At 39.0% G+C, this 18,514-nt stretch overlaps 1 protein-coding gene across 1 annotated transcript in view; it reads right to left on the bottom strand.

Moving 5' to 3' along the window:
• Window positions 1-3,049: 3,049 nt before the first annotated feature.
• Window positions 3,050-18,514, bottom strand: part of dchs2 (dachsous cadherin-related 2) — a 142,447-nt gene continuing 126,982 nt past the window's right edge. The window contains exons 17-20 of the mRNA XM_043700192.2: window positions 18,359-18,489; window positions 13,849-14,135; window positions 12,081-12,222; window positions 3,050-6,010 (exon numbers count right to left, since the gene is read on the bottom strand). Coding sequence (XP_043556127.2) covers window positions 3,378-6,010; window positions 12,081-12,222; window positions 13,849-14,135; window positions 18,359-18,489 — 3,193 coding nt within the window. The 3' untranslated portion in view covers window positions 3,050-3,377. The remainder of the gene's footprint in view (window positions 6,011-12,080; window positions 12,223-13,848; window positions 14,136-18,358; window positions 18,490-18,514) is intronic.

The following is an 18,514-nucleotide window of genomic DNA, read 5'->3' as shown; positions in this document are numbered from 1 at the left end:
CCAGTCCCCCTCACTGTCACCCATCTGTCTGCAATCTTTGGAGTTACTACTTCCCTAAAGCTCCGATCTATGACCCCCTCTGCCTCCCGAATGATCCTAAGTTCATCCAACTCCAGCTCCAGTTCCTAACACGGTCTTGGAGGAGCTGGAGATGGGTGCAATTCCTGCAAGTGTAATCAGCAGGGACGACCATGGCATCCCTCACCTCAAACATGTTGCAAGAGGAACATTGCACTGCCTTCACTGCCATCCCTCTAAAAGTAACCTTTTTTAAAAAAAAGACTAGGTCTAAAGAATACAACAAGCAAAATGCAGCACTTACCTACTTACCACAGCGGGTCTTATTATTAGGTTAGAGGAGGAGGGAGGGTGGGAGGCACTACCTCTGTAGTGCCTTGGGTACCTCTCCTGCGCGCTTTTATAGGAAAAAAAACCTACCCAGGTAAGCTTGCGCTACACCAGCTTCCGTCTGCCCCTCTGGTCATCGTCACTTCCCACTGCTGCTCCCGCTCTTCCTGTGAAGAGAAAAAAAAACACCGCTGCCCGCTACCGCTAAGTAATTTTAAAACAAACCGTCTCACCTTAGCTGTAGCCTTCCGGGTTCGTTTAAACTCAGCTGCTGCTCGCACTCAAAAAGAAACATATAAAGTTAAAAGAGAAAAAGTATAACATAGCAAAGATAAGTGGGAAAACGGAGGACTGGGAAGCTTTTAAAGAACAACAGATGATTACTAAGAAGGAAATACGCAGAGAAAAAATGAGATACGAAGGTAAACTGGCCAAAAATATAAAGGAGGATAGTAAAAGTTTTTTTAGGTATGTGAAAGGTAAAAAAATGGTTAAGACTAAAATTGAGTCCTTGAAGACAGAAACAGGGGAATATATTATGGGGAACAAAGAAATGGCAGAAGAATTGAATTGATACTTCAGATCTGTGTTCACTGGGGAAGACACAAGCAATCTCCCTGAGATAACGGTGGCTGAAGGACCTGAACTTAAGGGAATTTATATTTGCTAGGAAATGGTATTGGAGAGACTGTTAGGTCTGAAGGTTGATAAGTCCCTGGGGCCTGATGGTCTACATCCCAGGGTACCGAGGGAGGTGGCTCGAGAAATCGTGGATGCGTTGATTATTTTCCAGAGTTCGATAGATTCAGGATCAGTTCCTGTGGATTGGAGGGTGGCTAATGTTGTACCACTTTTTAAGAAAGGTGGGAGAGAGAAAGCAGGAAATTATAGACCAGTTAGTCTGACCTCAGTGGTGGGAAAGATGCTGGAGTCTATTATAAAGGATGAAATTACGACACATCTGGATAGTAGTAACAGGATAGGTCAGAGTCAGCATGGATTTATGAAGGGGAAATCATGCTTGACTAATCTTCTGGAATTTTTTGAGGATGTAACTCTGAAGATGGACGAGGAAGATCCAGTAGATGTAGTGTACCTGGACTTTCAGAAAGCTTTTGATAAAGTCCCACATAGGAGGTTAGTGAGCAAAATTAGGGCGCATGGTATTGGGAGCAAAGTACTAACTTGGATTGAAAGTTGGTTGGCTGACAGGAAACAAAGAGTAGTGATAAATGGCTCCATTTCGGAATGGCAGGCAGTGACCAGTGGGGTACCGCAGGGATCAGTGCTGGGACCGCAGCTTTTTACAATATATATTAATGATATAGAAGATGGTATTAGTAATAACATTAGCAAATTTGTTGATGATAGTAAGCTGGGTGGCAGGGTGAAATGTGAGGAGGATGTTAGGAGATTACAGGGTGACCTGGACAGGTTAGGTGAGCGGTCAGATGCATGGCAGATGCAGTTTAATGTGGATAAATGTATGGTTATCCACTTTGGTGGCAAGAACAGATTACTACCTAAATGGAATCAATTTAGGTAAAGGGCAGTACAAAGAGATCTGGGTGTACCAGTCAATGAAGGTAAGCATGCACGTACAACAGGTAGTGAAGAAGGCTAATAGCATGCTGGCCTTCATAACAAGAGGGATTGAGTATAGAAGCAAAGAGGTTCTTCTTCATCTGTACAGGGCCTTGGTGAGACCACACCTGGAGTATTGCGTGCAGTTCTGGTCTCCAAATTTGAGGAAAGACATTCTGGCTATTGAGGGAGTGCAGCGTAGGTTCATAAGGTCAATTTCTGGAATGGCGGAACTACCTTACACTGAAAGACTGGAGCGACTGGGCTTGTATACCCTTGAGTTTAGAAGACTGAGAGGGGATCTAATTGAGACATATAAGATTATTAAAGGATTGGACACTCTGGAGGCAGGAAACATGTTTCCGCTGATGGGTGAGTGCCGAACCAGAGGACACAGCTTAAAAATACAGGGTAGACCATTTAGGACAGAGATGAGGAGAAACTTCTTCACCACCAGAGAGTGGTGGCTGTGTGGAATGCTCTGCCCCAGAGGGCAGTGGAGGCCCAGTCTCTGGATTCATTTAAGAAAGAGTTGGATAGAGCTCTTAAGGGTAGTGGAATGCAGGGTTATGGAAATAAGGCAGGAACAGGATACTGTTTAAGGATGATCAGCCATGATCATATTGAATGGTGGTACAGGCTCGAAGGGCATAATGGCCTACTCCTGCACCTATTGTCTAACTGTAATTTGCACCAATTGGGAAGCAAATGGGATTGGTTAACAGTCCACAGTGCATTGTCTCAAAACTATACACTGGCTGGCATCAGTAAATTCAAGAATCAGTGATTCCTGAAGAAGGGCTTATGCCCGAAACGTCGATTCTCCTGTTCCTTGGATGCTGCCTGACCTGCTGCGCTTTTCCAGCAACACATTTTCAGCTCTGATCTCCAGCATCTGTAGTCCTCATTTTCTCCATCAGTAAATTCAAGACCTGCCTCCTTCCAGTCAATGGCAGAGCCTAACAATATAAACCTCAGTTTCCATGAATAATGAAAATATCACCTCCAAAGAAGATTCTCTCTCTTGTTGGTTAGGTGAAAATAATGGCAACATGAATAAGATGCAAGATTCCTGGCGTGAAAGTACTACCAATTTGGTATCACAGACTTGGTTGAAAGTTTTATTGCTCTGCACGGTAATGTATTGTATGCATATATTGTAAAAAAGCAAATTATATAAATACACTTTCAGTTAATTGCAACAACTGTGTGACCATTTTATAGCAATGAAATTGCAATATAATTTGTATTATTTTGTTTGCTTCTTGGCAAACTTTGATACAACAGTTAAAACAGATACAATGCTCAGTGAATGAAATTACTTTATAAAATAATTATTTAGCAATTTACCTCTGCAATTCCTACCAATTTAAATCTTCTCTTTCTGACGTAGGTATGATAATGCTTCATGTAGAGAAATTAAATGTTATTTCACATATCTATACTCAATTTGACAGTGTAATCACATCAGTATTCTCTTCTAGTTTTTGCTTGTGTGAGGATTGCCTTAGGGTAAGTTCAGGTATCCCTGAACTTAAACCAGTAGAAGCTGAAGGAGTTTGCACAGAAACAGATGGAGAGAAATTTGATGTAATCGCTGAAGTAGAACTGTATGTATTAGTAGCAACAGGTAAGCTTGAATATTTCAGAGTTGATGGATTGAATTTTACTATTGGCATTTGCGGAGGGACAACCCTAATGCCTTGCTGTGCAATTGATGTTATCAGTGGGGGTGGGAGAGTAGATTTGGATTCATTTTTAATAACAGGCTTTAGTACATTTTCATCTTTCAGTTTTGCAATCTCAGTAAAGGCTGAGGCCAAAGGTTGGAACCCAGGTTTCCAGGTAAGTACGTAATCATAATTGTAGCTGTTTTGTATTTGGTCTTGTATGGGAACAAGTGAATTAAGGGATTCTATCAATGAAGTCCGCCCATCCATGATAAAAATGTGATTCTTAGCATTGTCCATCATGACACTATTTTTCTTAATACTTGGATTCTGAATATTCCTTGAAACATCATCATCAATAAAATCCACATTGAACCCTTCCTCTTCCCTTATGTCCTTAAAATTATAAATGCTACCTACACTCTCTCTATTGATGACCGCATCAGTGGTATTGTTTTGACACAACTGACAAGATAAGCAGTATGATTCCTTGGTGTGCTCTGAATCTAGAACACTGTATGTCCAGCCAGGTTTACTTGATTCTGGAACTTGATTTCTACTGTGCTGATTTGCACTGAACATCATAATTTCTCTGTCTTCAGCAGTTTGCCCATCTGCAATACATTGCCTGGAAGAACTAAATGACTTTGTCTTTACAGGAATGTCCACTAAGCTCAGCTGTTCTGGTGAATTAACAGGTGTCTTTCCTCGCTGCTTATCATTCACTTTCTGATGACCTGATGATACTACTGGATGATTCAGATGATTGATAATTGTGGATATTATTGGAAGCTTTATATTCTGTTTTCCAAAACTTGAATTATTTTTATCTTTTGCTTTATATCTATACACTAGACCACCACAGCACACAGAAAGGAGCAAGAAAATGACAAAAGAGACAGAGAGACTTAAAGTGAGGTGGTCAGTTGACTTACCTATCAAGGCATCCAATGATTGAGAGATGTTAATAGCAACAGTACTAATGGCTGATTTGGAGCCCATTAAAGGACTACTAGCTTTAATCACCAAATCAATTACCTCTTCTCCCTTGTAACTGCCTCTAATATTGTGAATAGAACCAGAAACATAAATAACTCCACTTGTTTGGTTCAGCGAAAAGTAAGGAGAGGGCTTTAGAAATGAGAACTGCACAATTCCATCAAGTCCAGCATCTTTATCGACAGCAGTAACTTGGCCAGTTTTTTGACCTACCTCCACAAGGTTAGGGAGAGTGAAATAGTACCGATCTTGGGTAAAAGTGGGTTCATATTCATCAATACTTTGAATATGCACTTGAATTGTCGCAGTTGCTGATGCATTACCTTTATCCTTAGCCTGGACTACAAATATACATTTTTTTTGTTGCTCATAATCAATCAGCTGTTTGGTGTATATATCACCAGTAACTGGATCAATAATAAAATTATTCCAACTAGTATACATTGAATAGTCAGTTAAAGGCAATGTCAGGATAGAATATGTCAAATAACCGAAGGCACCATCATCATTATCAAAAGCATGAACTGCACACACTGACGTGTAGATAGGCTCATTTTCATTGACTGCGCAGTTCAGTGTAGGAAATACAAAATAAGGAACATTATCATTGTCATCCAATACATTAATATAAAGGATTGAAATAGCCATTTTTTGATTAGTAACACTACCATCAATTGCTTGGATAGTTAACATGAATTTTGACACTTGTTCATAGTCAAGAGGTAATTTTAATTCTACAAAACCCGTTTTATGATCCAATCTAAAATATTCTTTTTCATTTCCAGATATTATATTGTACCTAATATCTGCATTTGCTCCCTGGTCTTGATCATAGGCTGAGACTTGAATAAGTTGATTTTTCACAGGGGTGCTTTCTAGAACTTCAATATGGTAGTCCAAGCTGTTGAAAACTGGAGGATTATCATTGAAATCAAGCACAGTTATTGATACAATTGTAGTTGAACTAAGTGATGGGTTTCCTCGATCAGATGCACACACAACCAAATGATAGCTGTCAGTAAGTTCTCTGTCTAATACATTCTTTAATAACAGCTTGCCTACCACACTATACTGATTCTCTCTTTTAATTACAGTGTTCTCAATGTGGAATTTGTTTTGTTCATTGCCTCCAATAATAATATAGTCAACATAAGCATTCTTACGTGTCCAATCTTGATCTAGTGTTGAAAACAATAACAGAATAATTCCTGTTGCTGCCTCTTCATTAACACTAATATTATAAACTGCTTGGTTAAACTGGGGAATATGGTTATTGATATCCTGAATTCGTATTTCCACTGATGTAATGCTTTTCAATGCAGGGTTTCCATCATCTTTAGCCTCGACAAGAAGTTGCACGACAGAGTTATAACTTGTGTAGTGTACAGTCCTCCTGGTAAATAGTGCACCTAAAAACAAGAAAAACAAAATTTTTACTCAGTAGAAAATAGTGATTTTTATGGCATGATCAGACTCAATATTGTCATGAGAACCTGGTCTGCAATTTTAGTTTAGAGACATGAGCAAAACAACAGTGTTAGATTCTGTCCTGCCATATCTACTGGGGTGTGGCCAGCAAAGGCTCAGATAGGTGTTTTCTTCACACAATATCTTTTCAAGAGAGCCAGGAAGAGCAAGAGGTTTCCATCTTTACATTTCACAGGGTTACACTGACTGTTGCTTGTTGCTGGTACGGCTTCAGAACCCCCTATAAACTCAATTGTGGCAGCCTCCTGGTTTTTGAAGCTGGGAATGGGGTTGGGAAGGAATATCTCGAATCTTTCTCTTCCTCGTAACAACATTTGGACAATGGCTTGAAACCGTAGCTGTCACCTAACTGACTTCAATCCTTCCGTTAGCCCTACACTAGGTTGGGCCAGAGTGCTTCTGCCAATGACCTGTTCCCCTCCTTTCCCTGACTGCCCCACCACTAATGAACATCTATTGTACACCTTTGTCATCAGACTCCCAACAACTTCCAGAGAAGAATGCCAGTCATTACTGTTTCTGCTTTGTTGTTCCTGTACTGGATGATGTTTGCACATGTACAGTACTGCCAAGTGTTTATACAAAGATCAAAAGAAAACAATTACCGGAAAAATGATGTCCATGGGGTAGTCAGACTCCAGGCATAGGATGGAAAGTCAAATTCTCAGTCAGTTCTGGAAAATGTGTGATAGTTAGTCACTCAGGATAGTTGGCCTACCCTCCAGCCAGGTACTGGACTGCTGAAGGACTCCAGGATATTAAAGGATTGTGCTTGGCTGCTATCATCATCCAAGTGTTTTTGAAAATCACATGTTTGATGTCATCTCATACTCTACAAAATCAGGCTACATGACTCAAGCATACATCAGAAAACTGAGGAACTACTGCTACAAAACATCTCTGCATCCTATACATTAACATTAGAATTAAACATAAAATATAAAAGATATTAAGACCATAAAACATAGGAGCAGGAGAAGGCCATTCAGCCCATCGAGTCCGCTGCATGGTTTAATGAGATCATGAGGAGAAAGTGAGGTCTGCAGATGCTGGAGATCAGAGCTGGAAATGTGTTGCTGGAAAAGCGCAGCAGGTCAGGCAGCATCCAGGGAACAGGAGAATCGACGTTTCGGGCATAAGCCTTTCCTGAAGAAGGGCTTATGCCCGAAACGTCGATTCTCCTGTTCCCTGGATGCTGCCTGACCTGCTGCGCTTTTCCAGCAACACATTTCCAGCAGTTAATGAGATCATGGCTCATCTGATAATCCTCAACTCCACTTCTCTGCTTTTCCCCCATAACCATTGATTCCTTTACAGATTAAAAATCCGCCAATCTCAGTCATGCATGTAATTAATGATCCCCTAGCCTCAACAGCCCTATGTGACGCAGAATTCCCTAGATTCACAACCCTCTGACAGAAGAAATTCCTCCTCATCGTCAAGGCATGACCCTTTCTTCTGAGATTACATCCTCTGTTCCAAGGCTCTCCCACAAGGGCAAAGAACCTTCCTTCATCTACCCTGTCAGGTCTTCACAGAATCTTGTATGTTTCAATACTCTTCTATGTTCCGACAAGTACAGGCTCAGTCTACTCAGCCTCTCCTCATAAGACAGTCCCTCCACATCTGGTGTAAACCCAGTGGACCTTCGCTGAACTGCATCCAATGCCAGTGTATTATTTCTTAAATAAGAGGCCAAAACTGTTCACAGAATTACAGCTATGATCTGAATAGTGTCTTGCATGATTTGAGCGAAACCTCCCGACTTTTATATACTATTCCCTTTGAAAAATAAGTCAACATTCCATTTGTCATATTGATTACCCAATGAACTTGGACTGTAGCTTTTTGTGATTCATGAACAAGGACTTCAAAATCCACCTGTTCTGTAGTTCTCTGCAGTCTTTCTCCAGCTAAGTAATATTCAGCACCTCTATTCTTCCTGCCAAAATGCATATCCTCACATTTTTTCACATTATATATCATCTGCTGAGTTTTGCAGACTCATTTGTGCCATCCTCACAATTTGCCACCCCACTTATTTTTGTATCATATTCAGTTTTCTTCTCCAAACTGCAGTAGAAATGCAAGGGCAAGTGTTAAACAAGGAATTATACACAGATGTGATAATCCAACTGTAACCATGGGTGACTTTAATCAACATTTAGACTGGACAGATCAAACTAACAATAATACTGTGGAGGAAGATTTCCTGAAATGTATGTCTCTTGGGCATTAAGACCAAGAGAGTGGGTTTTTGTGGCCTGGATATTGTGCAATGAGAAAGGATTAACAGTCTTGTTGTGTAGGGACCCCAGAGCTGCCACAAACTGATAGAATTGCTCATTAAGATGGAGAGTGAAAAAGTTGAATCTGAAACTAGGATCCTGAATCTAACAAAAGGAAATTTTAAGAGTTTGAGATGGGAGTTGGCAAAAATGGATTGGGAAACCTTACTACGTGGATTGACAATAGATAAACAGTGACTAATATTTAAAAACATACATCCCATTTTATATATATGGATAGGAGAAAGTGAGGTCTGCAGATGCTGGAGATCAGAGATGGAAATGTGTTGCTGGAAAAGCGCAGCAGGTCAGGCAGCATCTAGGGAACAGGAGAATCGACGTTTCGGGCATTAGCCCTTCTTCTTCCTGAAGAAGGGCTAATGCCCGAAACGTCGATTCTCCTGTTCCCTAGATGCTGCCTGACCTGCTGCGCTTTTCCAGCAACACATTTCCATCTCTATATATATGGATAGTCCAGCTTAGTTTCTGGCCAATGGTAACCTGCAGGATGTTGATAGTGGGGAATGCGACTATAAAGCTAATTTGATTCAGTGATGGTAATGTCAAGAATGATAGTTAAATTTTCTCTTATTGGAAATGGTCATTGCCTTGCATGTATTATTACAGAATGTTCAGAATATGTATAATCCTTCTACAAAGAAAAGTTCTGAATGGAGGACCCACCACCTATGGTTAATTAAATGAATCATGGAAAGCATCAAACTTAAGGAAAAGCTTTATAACTGCGCAAAGATGAGTATCATATGATTAGATGGAATATACAGAAATGGCAGAAAGTAACTAAAAGGTTAATTGGGAAAGATTTTGAATATGAGTGGACATTAGTTTGGAATATAAATACAATTAGAACAGTTTAACAAGGACAAGGGTGAGTAAAGTGAGTTTTCTTTCTCTACAGAGTGGGAATGCATGTTAATTGTAAGGAAATGGCAAATGAAATTGATAAATATTTTGCTTCTTCCTTTACTACAGTTGACACAAAAACATTCCAGTCATCGTTGTAAATCAGGTGGAAGTGAATGAAGAACTTAGTGAAATTACAATCATGAGGGAAGAAGGGTTCACTCTAAGTTACTCAACCGCACAGCCACTGGGAAACTCTGTGCATGTTGATTGGTGGACCAACAAGTGTCTTCTGCTTCTAGAAGCTGCTGCAATGCATGGACCTCAAAGGTCTGCACAGCTGCAATAAAAAAAGGTGGAAAGTTTGGCTGGAAGTGGTACAAAATAATGTGATGAAACTGACAACTCTCCCAGATGGACTTCATCCTATGGTCTTAAAGGACATGGCTAATAAGGTAATAGATGCTTTGGAGTTAATTTTCCAAAATTGCCTAGATTCCAGCAGACTGTAAAATAACAAATATAACCTCTCAATTCATGAAAGGAGGAAGACAGAAAACAGGAAATTATGTCCATTAACAATATATATAAATGCAGCTATCAAATGATCCACTCTGGACAACTGCCATCTTGTCCTTGCCCATGGCTTGCCACAATTATAGCCTCGTCATCTCCAGGATGCGTCCTACATGAGGCTGTATGTGTGGAGCTATGGCACATGATCAACAATCTAATGTATTTCTCTTGGATTATGTGCTCTCTTCACTTAGAGGCTGAAGGAAGTTTCAGCAGAGGACTGGATTTCCTTTCACATAGGCCATTCCCAGCTTAGTTTTCATTTGAGATGTTGCACCCACTAGTAATATTCCTGCTCAGTTGTGGCTCTGTCTTATGATGAATCTCCTGCCTGATTTGACACTTTTTAGGAGACATTTCTGGTCATATGCATGCTAATCTATATTGAGGTAGAGGACTGTCATCTTAATGTTGTTTGCCACTCACCTTTCCATGGTAGATTATTAAATTGTTTTCTGTACTGCACCCCAAGTTCCTCTGAATGATTTCACTGCTGCTGGCCTCCATGCCTTTTTGGTGCAACAGATTTCTTCTGCCATTTGGAAGGAAGAGCACATCCTTCTATGCAGAACAACATCCGTAAAGCCTCAAGGTGGCATGATAAAAATGCAGGACCGCATGGGGTCTCCCGTCTACTGGCCTTCTGATCCCTGCTGCTCCATTCCTCCCAGTAACAGCAAGCCCAGTCATGTCACTGTCTCTTTTAGCCATCCTCCATAAGTAGACCCTACCTACAAGCCATTCGCAATGTTGTTAACTGGATGCTGAACTTGTCTCCAGGGAAAGTAGGGTGTCTGGATTTAAAAATCATGTTGCATGGGAAGAGGTCTGAGAAGTGATCTGTTTGTTGGATTCACAACCTTGGATTAAAAATCCCTGTCCAAATAGTTGTTAAGTGAATGAGTGAATGAGAACGAAACTGTCAGATGGTGTAAAATGTGGTGTTGTTCTCTTTTGAAGGAACAAAATAAAAATAGACCATTCTTAAATGATGAAAATTATTAACATTGCTGTTCAGGAAGGTTTAAATGCCTTTGCATTTGAAACACAACAAGTTAAGGCGCATGTACAGGTAATTAGGAAGGCCAATGATGTGCTGACACTTATTGCAAGAGAATTGGATTCAGAAGTGAGGAAATTTTGCTGCAATTATACTGTGCTTTGATGAGACCACACCTGGAATACTGTCAACAGTTTTGGTTTCTATACGTTAAGGAAGGATATCTTAGGACGACAGTTCAGTGGATTGATTTCTGTGTTAGGGAATCCTCCTTACGCGGAGATTGAATAAATGGGTTTGTATTCTCTGCAGCTTAGATGAATGAGAGGTGATCTGTTCTGAAACTTAAGTCCATGAGAAGGCTTGACAAGATGCTAAGTGGTTATTTTAACTAACTTGAAAGTCTAGAATTATGAGACATAGTTTTATCTAAAGGGTTGGACATTAACGAGTACGATAAGCAGAAATTTCCTCAGAGCTGTAAGTTCTTCAATTTTATTTACTCCAATTTTTGTGGATTCTGTAGTGTGATAACATTCAAGATTGACGTTGCTGGATTTTTGGATTTTCAAGGCATCACGGGATGTAGGGAACATGCAGTTGTGGTTGAAAAGTAGCCATGACCTTAATGAATGGTTGGAGCATGTCAGAAGGGCTGTATGGTCTACTCTTTTTCCTTTTGTGTTCTTATAATGCCATCCAAAATTTACTGACAATGAAACAGATAAGCCCTAACACCTGGTAACCTTAGGGATTTATGTCATACAAAGAAGCCAACTTCATTCCCTTCTGTGTATCTAAATGCTGAGGTTTTTGACAAGAGGCTGGTAAAGCAATGATCCTGTGATAACAGAACAACTTGAACAGCAACTTCTTGATTTCTGCACCTAACTGCATCTTTGTGGCCAGTGGAAGTTACTGTCTGATTTACACTCTAACAACAGTGAATGTTATTACCATCACCCACTACTTCTACAGTATGTACAATCAATTACATTTCTGAAAAAAAAATACAACCAAAATCTCATCCTTAATTGACAACAAAGCATTGTATTACACAAATTACAAATAGCAGGCCAGGGTAGATTTTGTGTACTGACTTTAGGTGCATATAGGCAAATTCTGAAGTGAGATTTATTAAATGGAACATATAAACACAATTGTTAATCGTTTTAGTGACATCAAAATTATTGTTATAATTTCTAGCCATAACATGATTTAAAGTAACAAAATGTCCAATCCAATCTTAGTTTGTTATCTTACCACTTTCAGCATTAATATAAAACTCTGTAGAAGTTCCTGGAAGGATTCTATAGGAAACTTTTCCATTCACTCCTGTGTCTTTATCTGTGGCCGATACAGTCAGAATGTAGGTATTGACTGGCGAGAGTTCAGGGAATACAATCTGAAACAACAGGTCAGTCTGTAAAATCTGATTCTTGTACCACAGATCAACTGATATAAATCTGGGTGAAAGTATATTTAAAAATGAGCATAGTCGCTTATACAAGTACAGATTCTTTGAGTTTCAATTTATGGACTATGGTTTTATTACAAGCCATACCATTGTATTATTCAACATCCATCTCTGTTTTACTCAATGGGAAATTACCGCTTTTTTATTTTAATTTGTTTATGAATTTATATTTTCTATTAAATTTTCATTTAGATTTTATATTAAATAAAATCAGATTTTTATTTCAATAATTTTTATACTAAGTTTTCTTAGTTACAGTGAACAGAAACCATTTTAAATAAATGTATTATCATTTGCTAGGTATGAAGTACTTTCTCCAGCTATCACCAATCACCAAGACATTTTTGCATGATTATTTATTCAATTAGATTCTGTTTACTTCACGTATTCATTAGAATAGTGCCTTCATTTATTTTAAAATCAAAATACTTTTTCTGTCAAAACTGATTAGTGGAGGGGATACCTATTAAATTTAATCAGGTGAACTACATGTACATTAATACTTTTTTGGGAGCTTTGTTTCATGAGCTTATGAATTTCAATTAAAACTCTAAGTACCCACATTTCTTGACATCCATTTTCAGCTTGCTATCAGCCTCCTTCAAAAAGGAGAGACCCAAGCTCAGCCAACTCTTTAACCAGTGGAAATTATTCAAGTTTATGTAATCCAATTGTTCTAGTTCACTCCTACCTCGGGATGAAATATTCCAACATAGTGAGTCACTTTATAAAGTGGCTATGCCGTGTGCTACAAAAGTCATGCTCCATGAGTGCAAGGCCACTAAAATAACAAGATCAGCAGTTTATCTGACATGCACAGAAATTCATCACTATTCAATTTCCAAACTAATAAATCCACATAGATTCTATCTGATTATATACGGCCAACATTACCTCCCACAAAGTGACACAGAAGGCAAACTAGATGGATTGCAATTCTTTGATTTTCATTTATGAATTTAAAAGTTCCAGTGACATAAGCCTTAGATGGTGCAAAAGAAATTTTACAGAATCAAAATCGAGGTGACCCCAGAAATGTGAACGTACTCATAAACTTTTAACGGTTTGATCAGATAGTACCAATGTCAAGTGACAGGTTCTATGAGTGAGCCAATTATCAACAGAACATTAGTGTAGTGCGTACCTGTATGGCACTGATATTTGATGAATAAATCTGCCACAGAGCATTATATCATTTGATGGAAGAATAACAAAGGGAGACGTGAGCAACTTGTGTCCTTTCATGAGGGTTACTGAAGTAACATGAAAGATTGAGAAACTTTAGTGGTGTCTCTATCCTATAATATCTATCATTTAATAGGATTTAAACATGCACCACTATTCTTTCAACATTGTTGGGTCAAAGTTCTGAAACTTCCTACTGACAATAATGTGGAAATAACCACAAAGATAAAGTCTAGTAGTCTTTCAAGGAAATGGGCTCGTATTCACTTCTCAAGGCAACTAGGGATGGGCAGTAAACTGTGAGCATACTGAACTTGTACCTGGGGTGACATAAATGTGATTTGTAAGATAGTAATGAATCATTTCTACCTGATATGATTCTTGAGAGAAGACAGGTGAATTGTCATTTAAATCCATTACATAAACTCCAAGAGCTGCTTCAGTTTCATGCACTGAATCAGAAATCTTGATTTTCACCAAGTATTCAGACTGTTTCTCATAGTCCAAAGGCTCAGTCAAAATAATGGCTCCAGTGTTGCAGTCAATAGCAAATTTACCTTCTGGATTACCATTCTTAGTAAAATTATAGGAAAGAACGGGATTTAGATCCAGATCACTTGCCAAAATCTGTGTGACAACATAACCAGCTTGGAGATCTGAAAGTACAAATTCATTATTTTCCAAAATCATGAGTTAACCATGACACCATTTTTTTGTGATAAATAGCTGTTATCATAATATCAGTTGATAAAAGCATGCATTTTCATTATTTTGTTGATTTCAATGATAAAATGCAAACTTGCACAATAAATGTAGATATTATAGAAGTTTATTTGCAATTCTATTAACAGAACTAAACCTAAGCAAAATCATCCCATTGGAAAGACAGAATAGGCACTACTTCATTTTGCTGTTGGAACCTTCTTTCAATCATGCCCGGAAGTAGACCTTAGGACTTGAATATTCTTATTGGAATTGTAGGATTATTAATAGAATTGTTATTCTAGAAGTTACAATATACAATATTATTTTATTAATGGCTTATGGTACATGTAGGAGTTATTTATCTATTACTGAAATCAAGCCATTAACACATTTAAAATAAAGAAATCATTGTCTCCACTAATATGGAAGAATCAAGTGTAATGGCCTAAAATGCTTACAGTTAATAAAGCAACCAGTTATTTTTAGGAAGACCCAGCCTGGCCAATAATAAACAACGGTCATTCTGAACGCATGTTCCCTTACTTGTACCTATTTGGGTAGGCTGTGGGGCAAAAAAACCCCACATTTATGCCCATGATAACTACAAAGTTTTATATGAATTTCTGCTCACAAGTGGATAAAAAAAAATCCATTACCATATTGCATTTATTTCACAGAAAATGCTGTGCCTGTATTTCTGCTATTTTGAAGTGTCACCTTTATTATCACTGCATTGGGCCATAGATCATTGCTGGGTAACGATTAGTTTTACAGTCAACTAAATATAATTCCTTTATACCAAAATTATTTTAATATTTTTGTATTTGTCCTGGAAATTTTTGTTTTAGAAATGGTAATAGCAACAAGGACACACAGGAGCAGATTGGGAGGTAGATTTTGGAAAGGTGCAGAAATAACAGGGTTGTTGTCATGGGGTGACTTCAACTTCCCTAATATTGATTGAAATCATCATCGTGCAAATAGTTTGGACGGAGCAGATTTTGTCAAGTGTGTCCCGGAAGGACTCCTGACTCAATATATAGATAGGTTGACTAGAGGGAAGGCCATATTGGATTTGGTACTTGGCAATGAATCAGGTCAAGTGTCAGATCTCTTGGTGGGAGAGCATTTTGGTGACAGTGACCACAACTCCCTGACCTTTACTATTAGTCATAGAGAAGGATAGGAGCAGACAGTATGGGAAAGTGTTTAATTGGGGGAGGTGGAGTTACAAGGCAATTAGGCAGGAATTGCAGAGCATAAATCGGGAACAGATATTCTTAAGAAATGCACGACAGAAATGTGGAGGTTGTTTAGGGAGCACGTGCTGGATAGGTTTGTCCCATGAGGCAAGGAAGGGATCTCATGGATGACAAGAGATGTGGAACATCTAGTCAAAAGGAAGAAGGAAGCTTACTTAAGGTTGAGGAAGCCTGGATCAGACATGGCTTTAGAGAGTTACAAGGTAGCCAGATATGAACTGAAGAATGGACTAAGGAGAACTAGAAAGGGGCATGAAAAAGCCTTGGCAGGTAGGATTAAGGAAAACGCCAAAGTGTTTTACACTTATGTGAGGAACAAGAAGATGATCAGAGTGAGGGTAGGGCTGATCAGGGATACTGGAGGGAACTTGTGCCTGGAGGAGATGGGGGAGGTCCTTAATGATTACTTGGTTTCAGTATTCACTAATGAGAGGGAACTTGTCATTTGTGAGGACAGCATGTAACAGGCTAATATGTTCAAACAGGTTGATGTTAAGAAGGAGGATGTACTGGAAAGTTTGAAAAACATGAGGTTGGATCAGTCTCCTGAGCCAAATGGGATATATCCAAGGTTATTATGGGAAGCGAGGGAAGAAATTGCTGTGCCTTTGGCAATAATCTTTGCCTCCTCACTGGAGTAATACCGGTTGATTGCAGGGTGGTAAATGTTATTCCCTTGTTCAAGAAAGGGAATAGGGATAATTCTGGGAATTACAGACTAGTCAGTCTTACGTCGGTGGTGGGCACACTATTGGAGAAGATTCTGACAGACAGGATTTATGACTATTTGGAAAAACATAATTTGATTAGAGATAATCAGCATGGATTTGTGAGGGGCAGGTCATGCCACACAAGCCTTGCTGAATTCTTTGAGGATGTGACAGAACACATTGATGAAGGTAGAACAGTGGATATGGTGTATACGGATTTTAGCAACGCGTTTGATAAGGTTCCCCATCGTAGGCTCACTCAGAAAGTAAGGAGGCGTGTGATACAGGGAAATCTGGCTATCTGTATACAGAATTGGCTGGCCCACAGAAGACAGAGGGTGGTGGTAGATGGAATGTATTCAGCCTGGAATTCGGTGACAGTGGTGTTCAGCAGGGTTCTCCGTTCTGGGATGTCTGCTCTTTGTGATTTTTATAATTGATTTGGATTAGGAAGTACAAGGGTGGGTTTGTAAGTTTGCTGATGACACCAAGATTGGTGGAGTTGTGGATAGTGTGGAAGGCTGTTGTAGGCTACATTGGGACATTAGGCAAAAGTGAGGACTGCAGATGCTGGAAATCAGAGTCTAGATTCCTGATGAAGGGCTTTTGCCCAAAACATTGATTTTCCTGCTCCTTGGATGCTGCCTGACCTGCTGTGCTTTTCCAGCACCACTCTAATCTACATTGGGGCATTGACAGGATGCAGAGCTGGGTTGAGAAGTGGCAGATAGCATTCAACCTGGAAATGTGTGAAGTGGTTCATTTTGGAAGGTCGAATTTGAATGCAGATTACAGGGTTATACGCAAGATTCTTGGCAGTGTGGAGGAACAGACGGATCTTGGGATTTACATCCATAGATCCCTCAAAGTTGCCACTCAAGTTGATGAGGTTGTTAAGAAGGCATATGATGTGTTGGCTTTCATTAGCAGGGTCATTGAGTTTAAGAGCCATGAGGTTATGCTGCAGGTCTATAGAGCCCTGGTTAGACCACACTTGGGATATTGTGCTCAGTTCTGATTGCCTCATTTGAAGGATGTCAAAGCTTTAGAGAGGAGATTTACCAGGATGCCACCTGGACTGGAGGGCATGTCATATGAAGAAAAGTTGAGGGACCTGGGAAAGAAGGATGAGAGGTGACTTGATAGTTGTACAAGTTGATGACAGGCATAGATTGAGTGGATAGACAGAGACTTTTGCCCAGGGCAGAAATGTCTATCTCAAGGGGGCATAATTTTAATGTGATTGGAGGAATATTTAAGGGAGATGTCAGAGGTAGATTCTTTACACAGAGAGTGGTGCGTGCATGGAATGCACTGTCAGCGGTGGTAGTAGAGTCATATACATTAGGGACAGTTAAGTGACTGTTGGATTGGCACATGGGTGATAGTAAAATGAAGGGTATGTAGATTAGATTGATCTTAGAGCAGGATAAAAGGTCAGCACAACATTGAGGGCCGATGAGCCTGCACTGTGCTGTACTGTTCTGTGTTCTATGTAGGTGGTGTCACACTACAATTCTTGTGCTAAAATGCAATAGCAATACATTTATGACTAACTCTATGAAGTAGTTTTGAGTTAGCACTTTAAAATGACTCAAACAGATACTTACTTATATGTGCATATTTCTATTCCTTCTACGGCAGCAGTTTTTATGTTATGTATATTGTGTGTGTGTATATATTTATATATCTCACAATCTTAATAGCAACCTTCCCGCAATTATAAAAGTTCATTATAGTTCATGAACATTAAAAAATTATGAGTGTATTGTGTTTGTTATTTGATTCATTGCCAATGATGAACTGGGAAAGAGATTCTTACTTCAAACAACAAAAACAACATTATTTAATATCACTTTGAAATAAACTGAAAGCACACAGCTTACAAAATGGTTATTTTCAGACAGGATATCTACATAATAAGACTGTAGAATACTTAATGAAATAAATCAGTTTAGCAATTGTTGTTCACAAACTTGTGTATTAGTACATGGAGTACATATCTGCTATAAATGCTACTTACCTAACTATAATAAACTAAGAATAAGAATAGTGTAATATTGCTAGAAGCTGTGAAGTATTTCCATTAAAAACTCAAATCATAATTGTTAGACTATGATTTCACATTAAAACACACCTTATCAAAAACTAAAGGCAACTAATTGTACCATAAAGAGCCATTATGATTAAAGCCCAACTTACTTTCAAAAATCTGCACAGCTTTCAGTGGAGGAATACTTGGAGCATTATCATTAACATCCAGAACCTGAATTCCAACAATGGCAGTTATTGAAAGCCTGGGGCTTCCTCGATCAGCTGCTTGGAGAACTAATCTAGTTCAAACAAATGTAGGAAAGT

This window comes from Chiloscyllium plagiosum, unplaced genomic scaffold, assembly GCF_037043375.1.
Source record: "Chiloscyllium plagiosum isolate Xiang-an unplaced genomic scaffold, Cpla_swu_hap1 HiC_scaffold_1, whole genome shotgun sequence".
In the NCBI taxonomy this organism is placed as follows: Eukaryota; Metazoa; Chordata; class Chondrichthyes; order Orectolobiformes; family Hemiscylliidae; genus Chiloscyllium; species Chiloscyllium plagiosum.
This window is presented reverse-complemented; position numbering and strand designations above follow the sequence as displayed.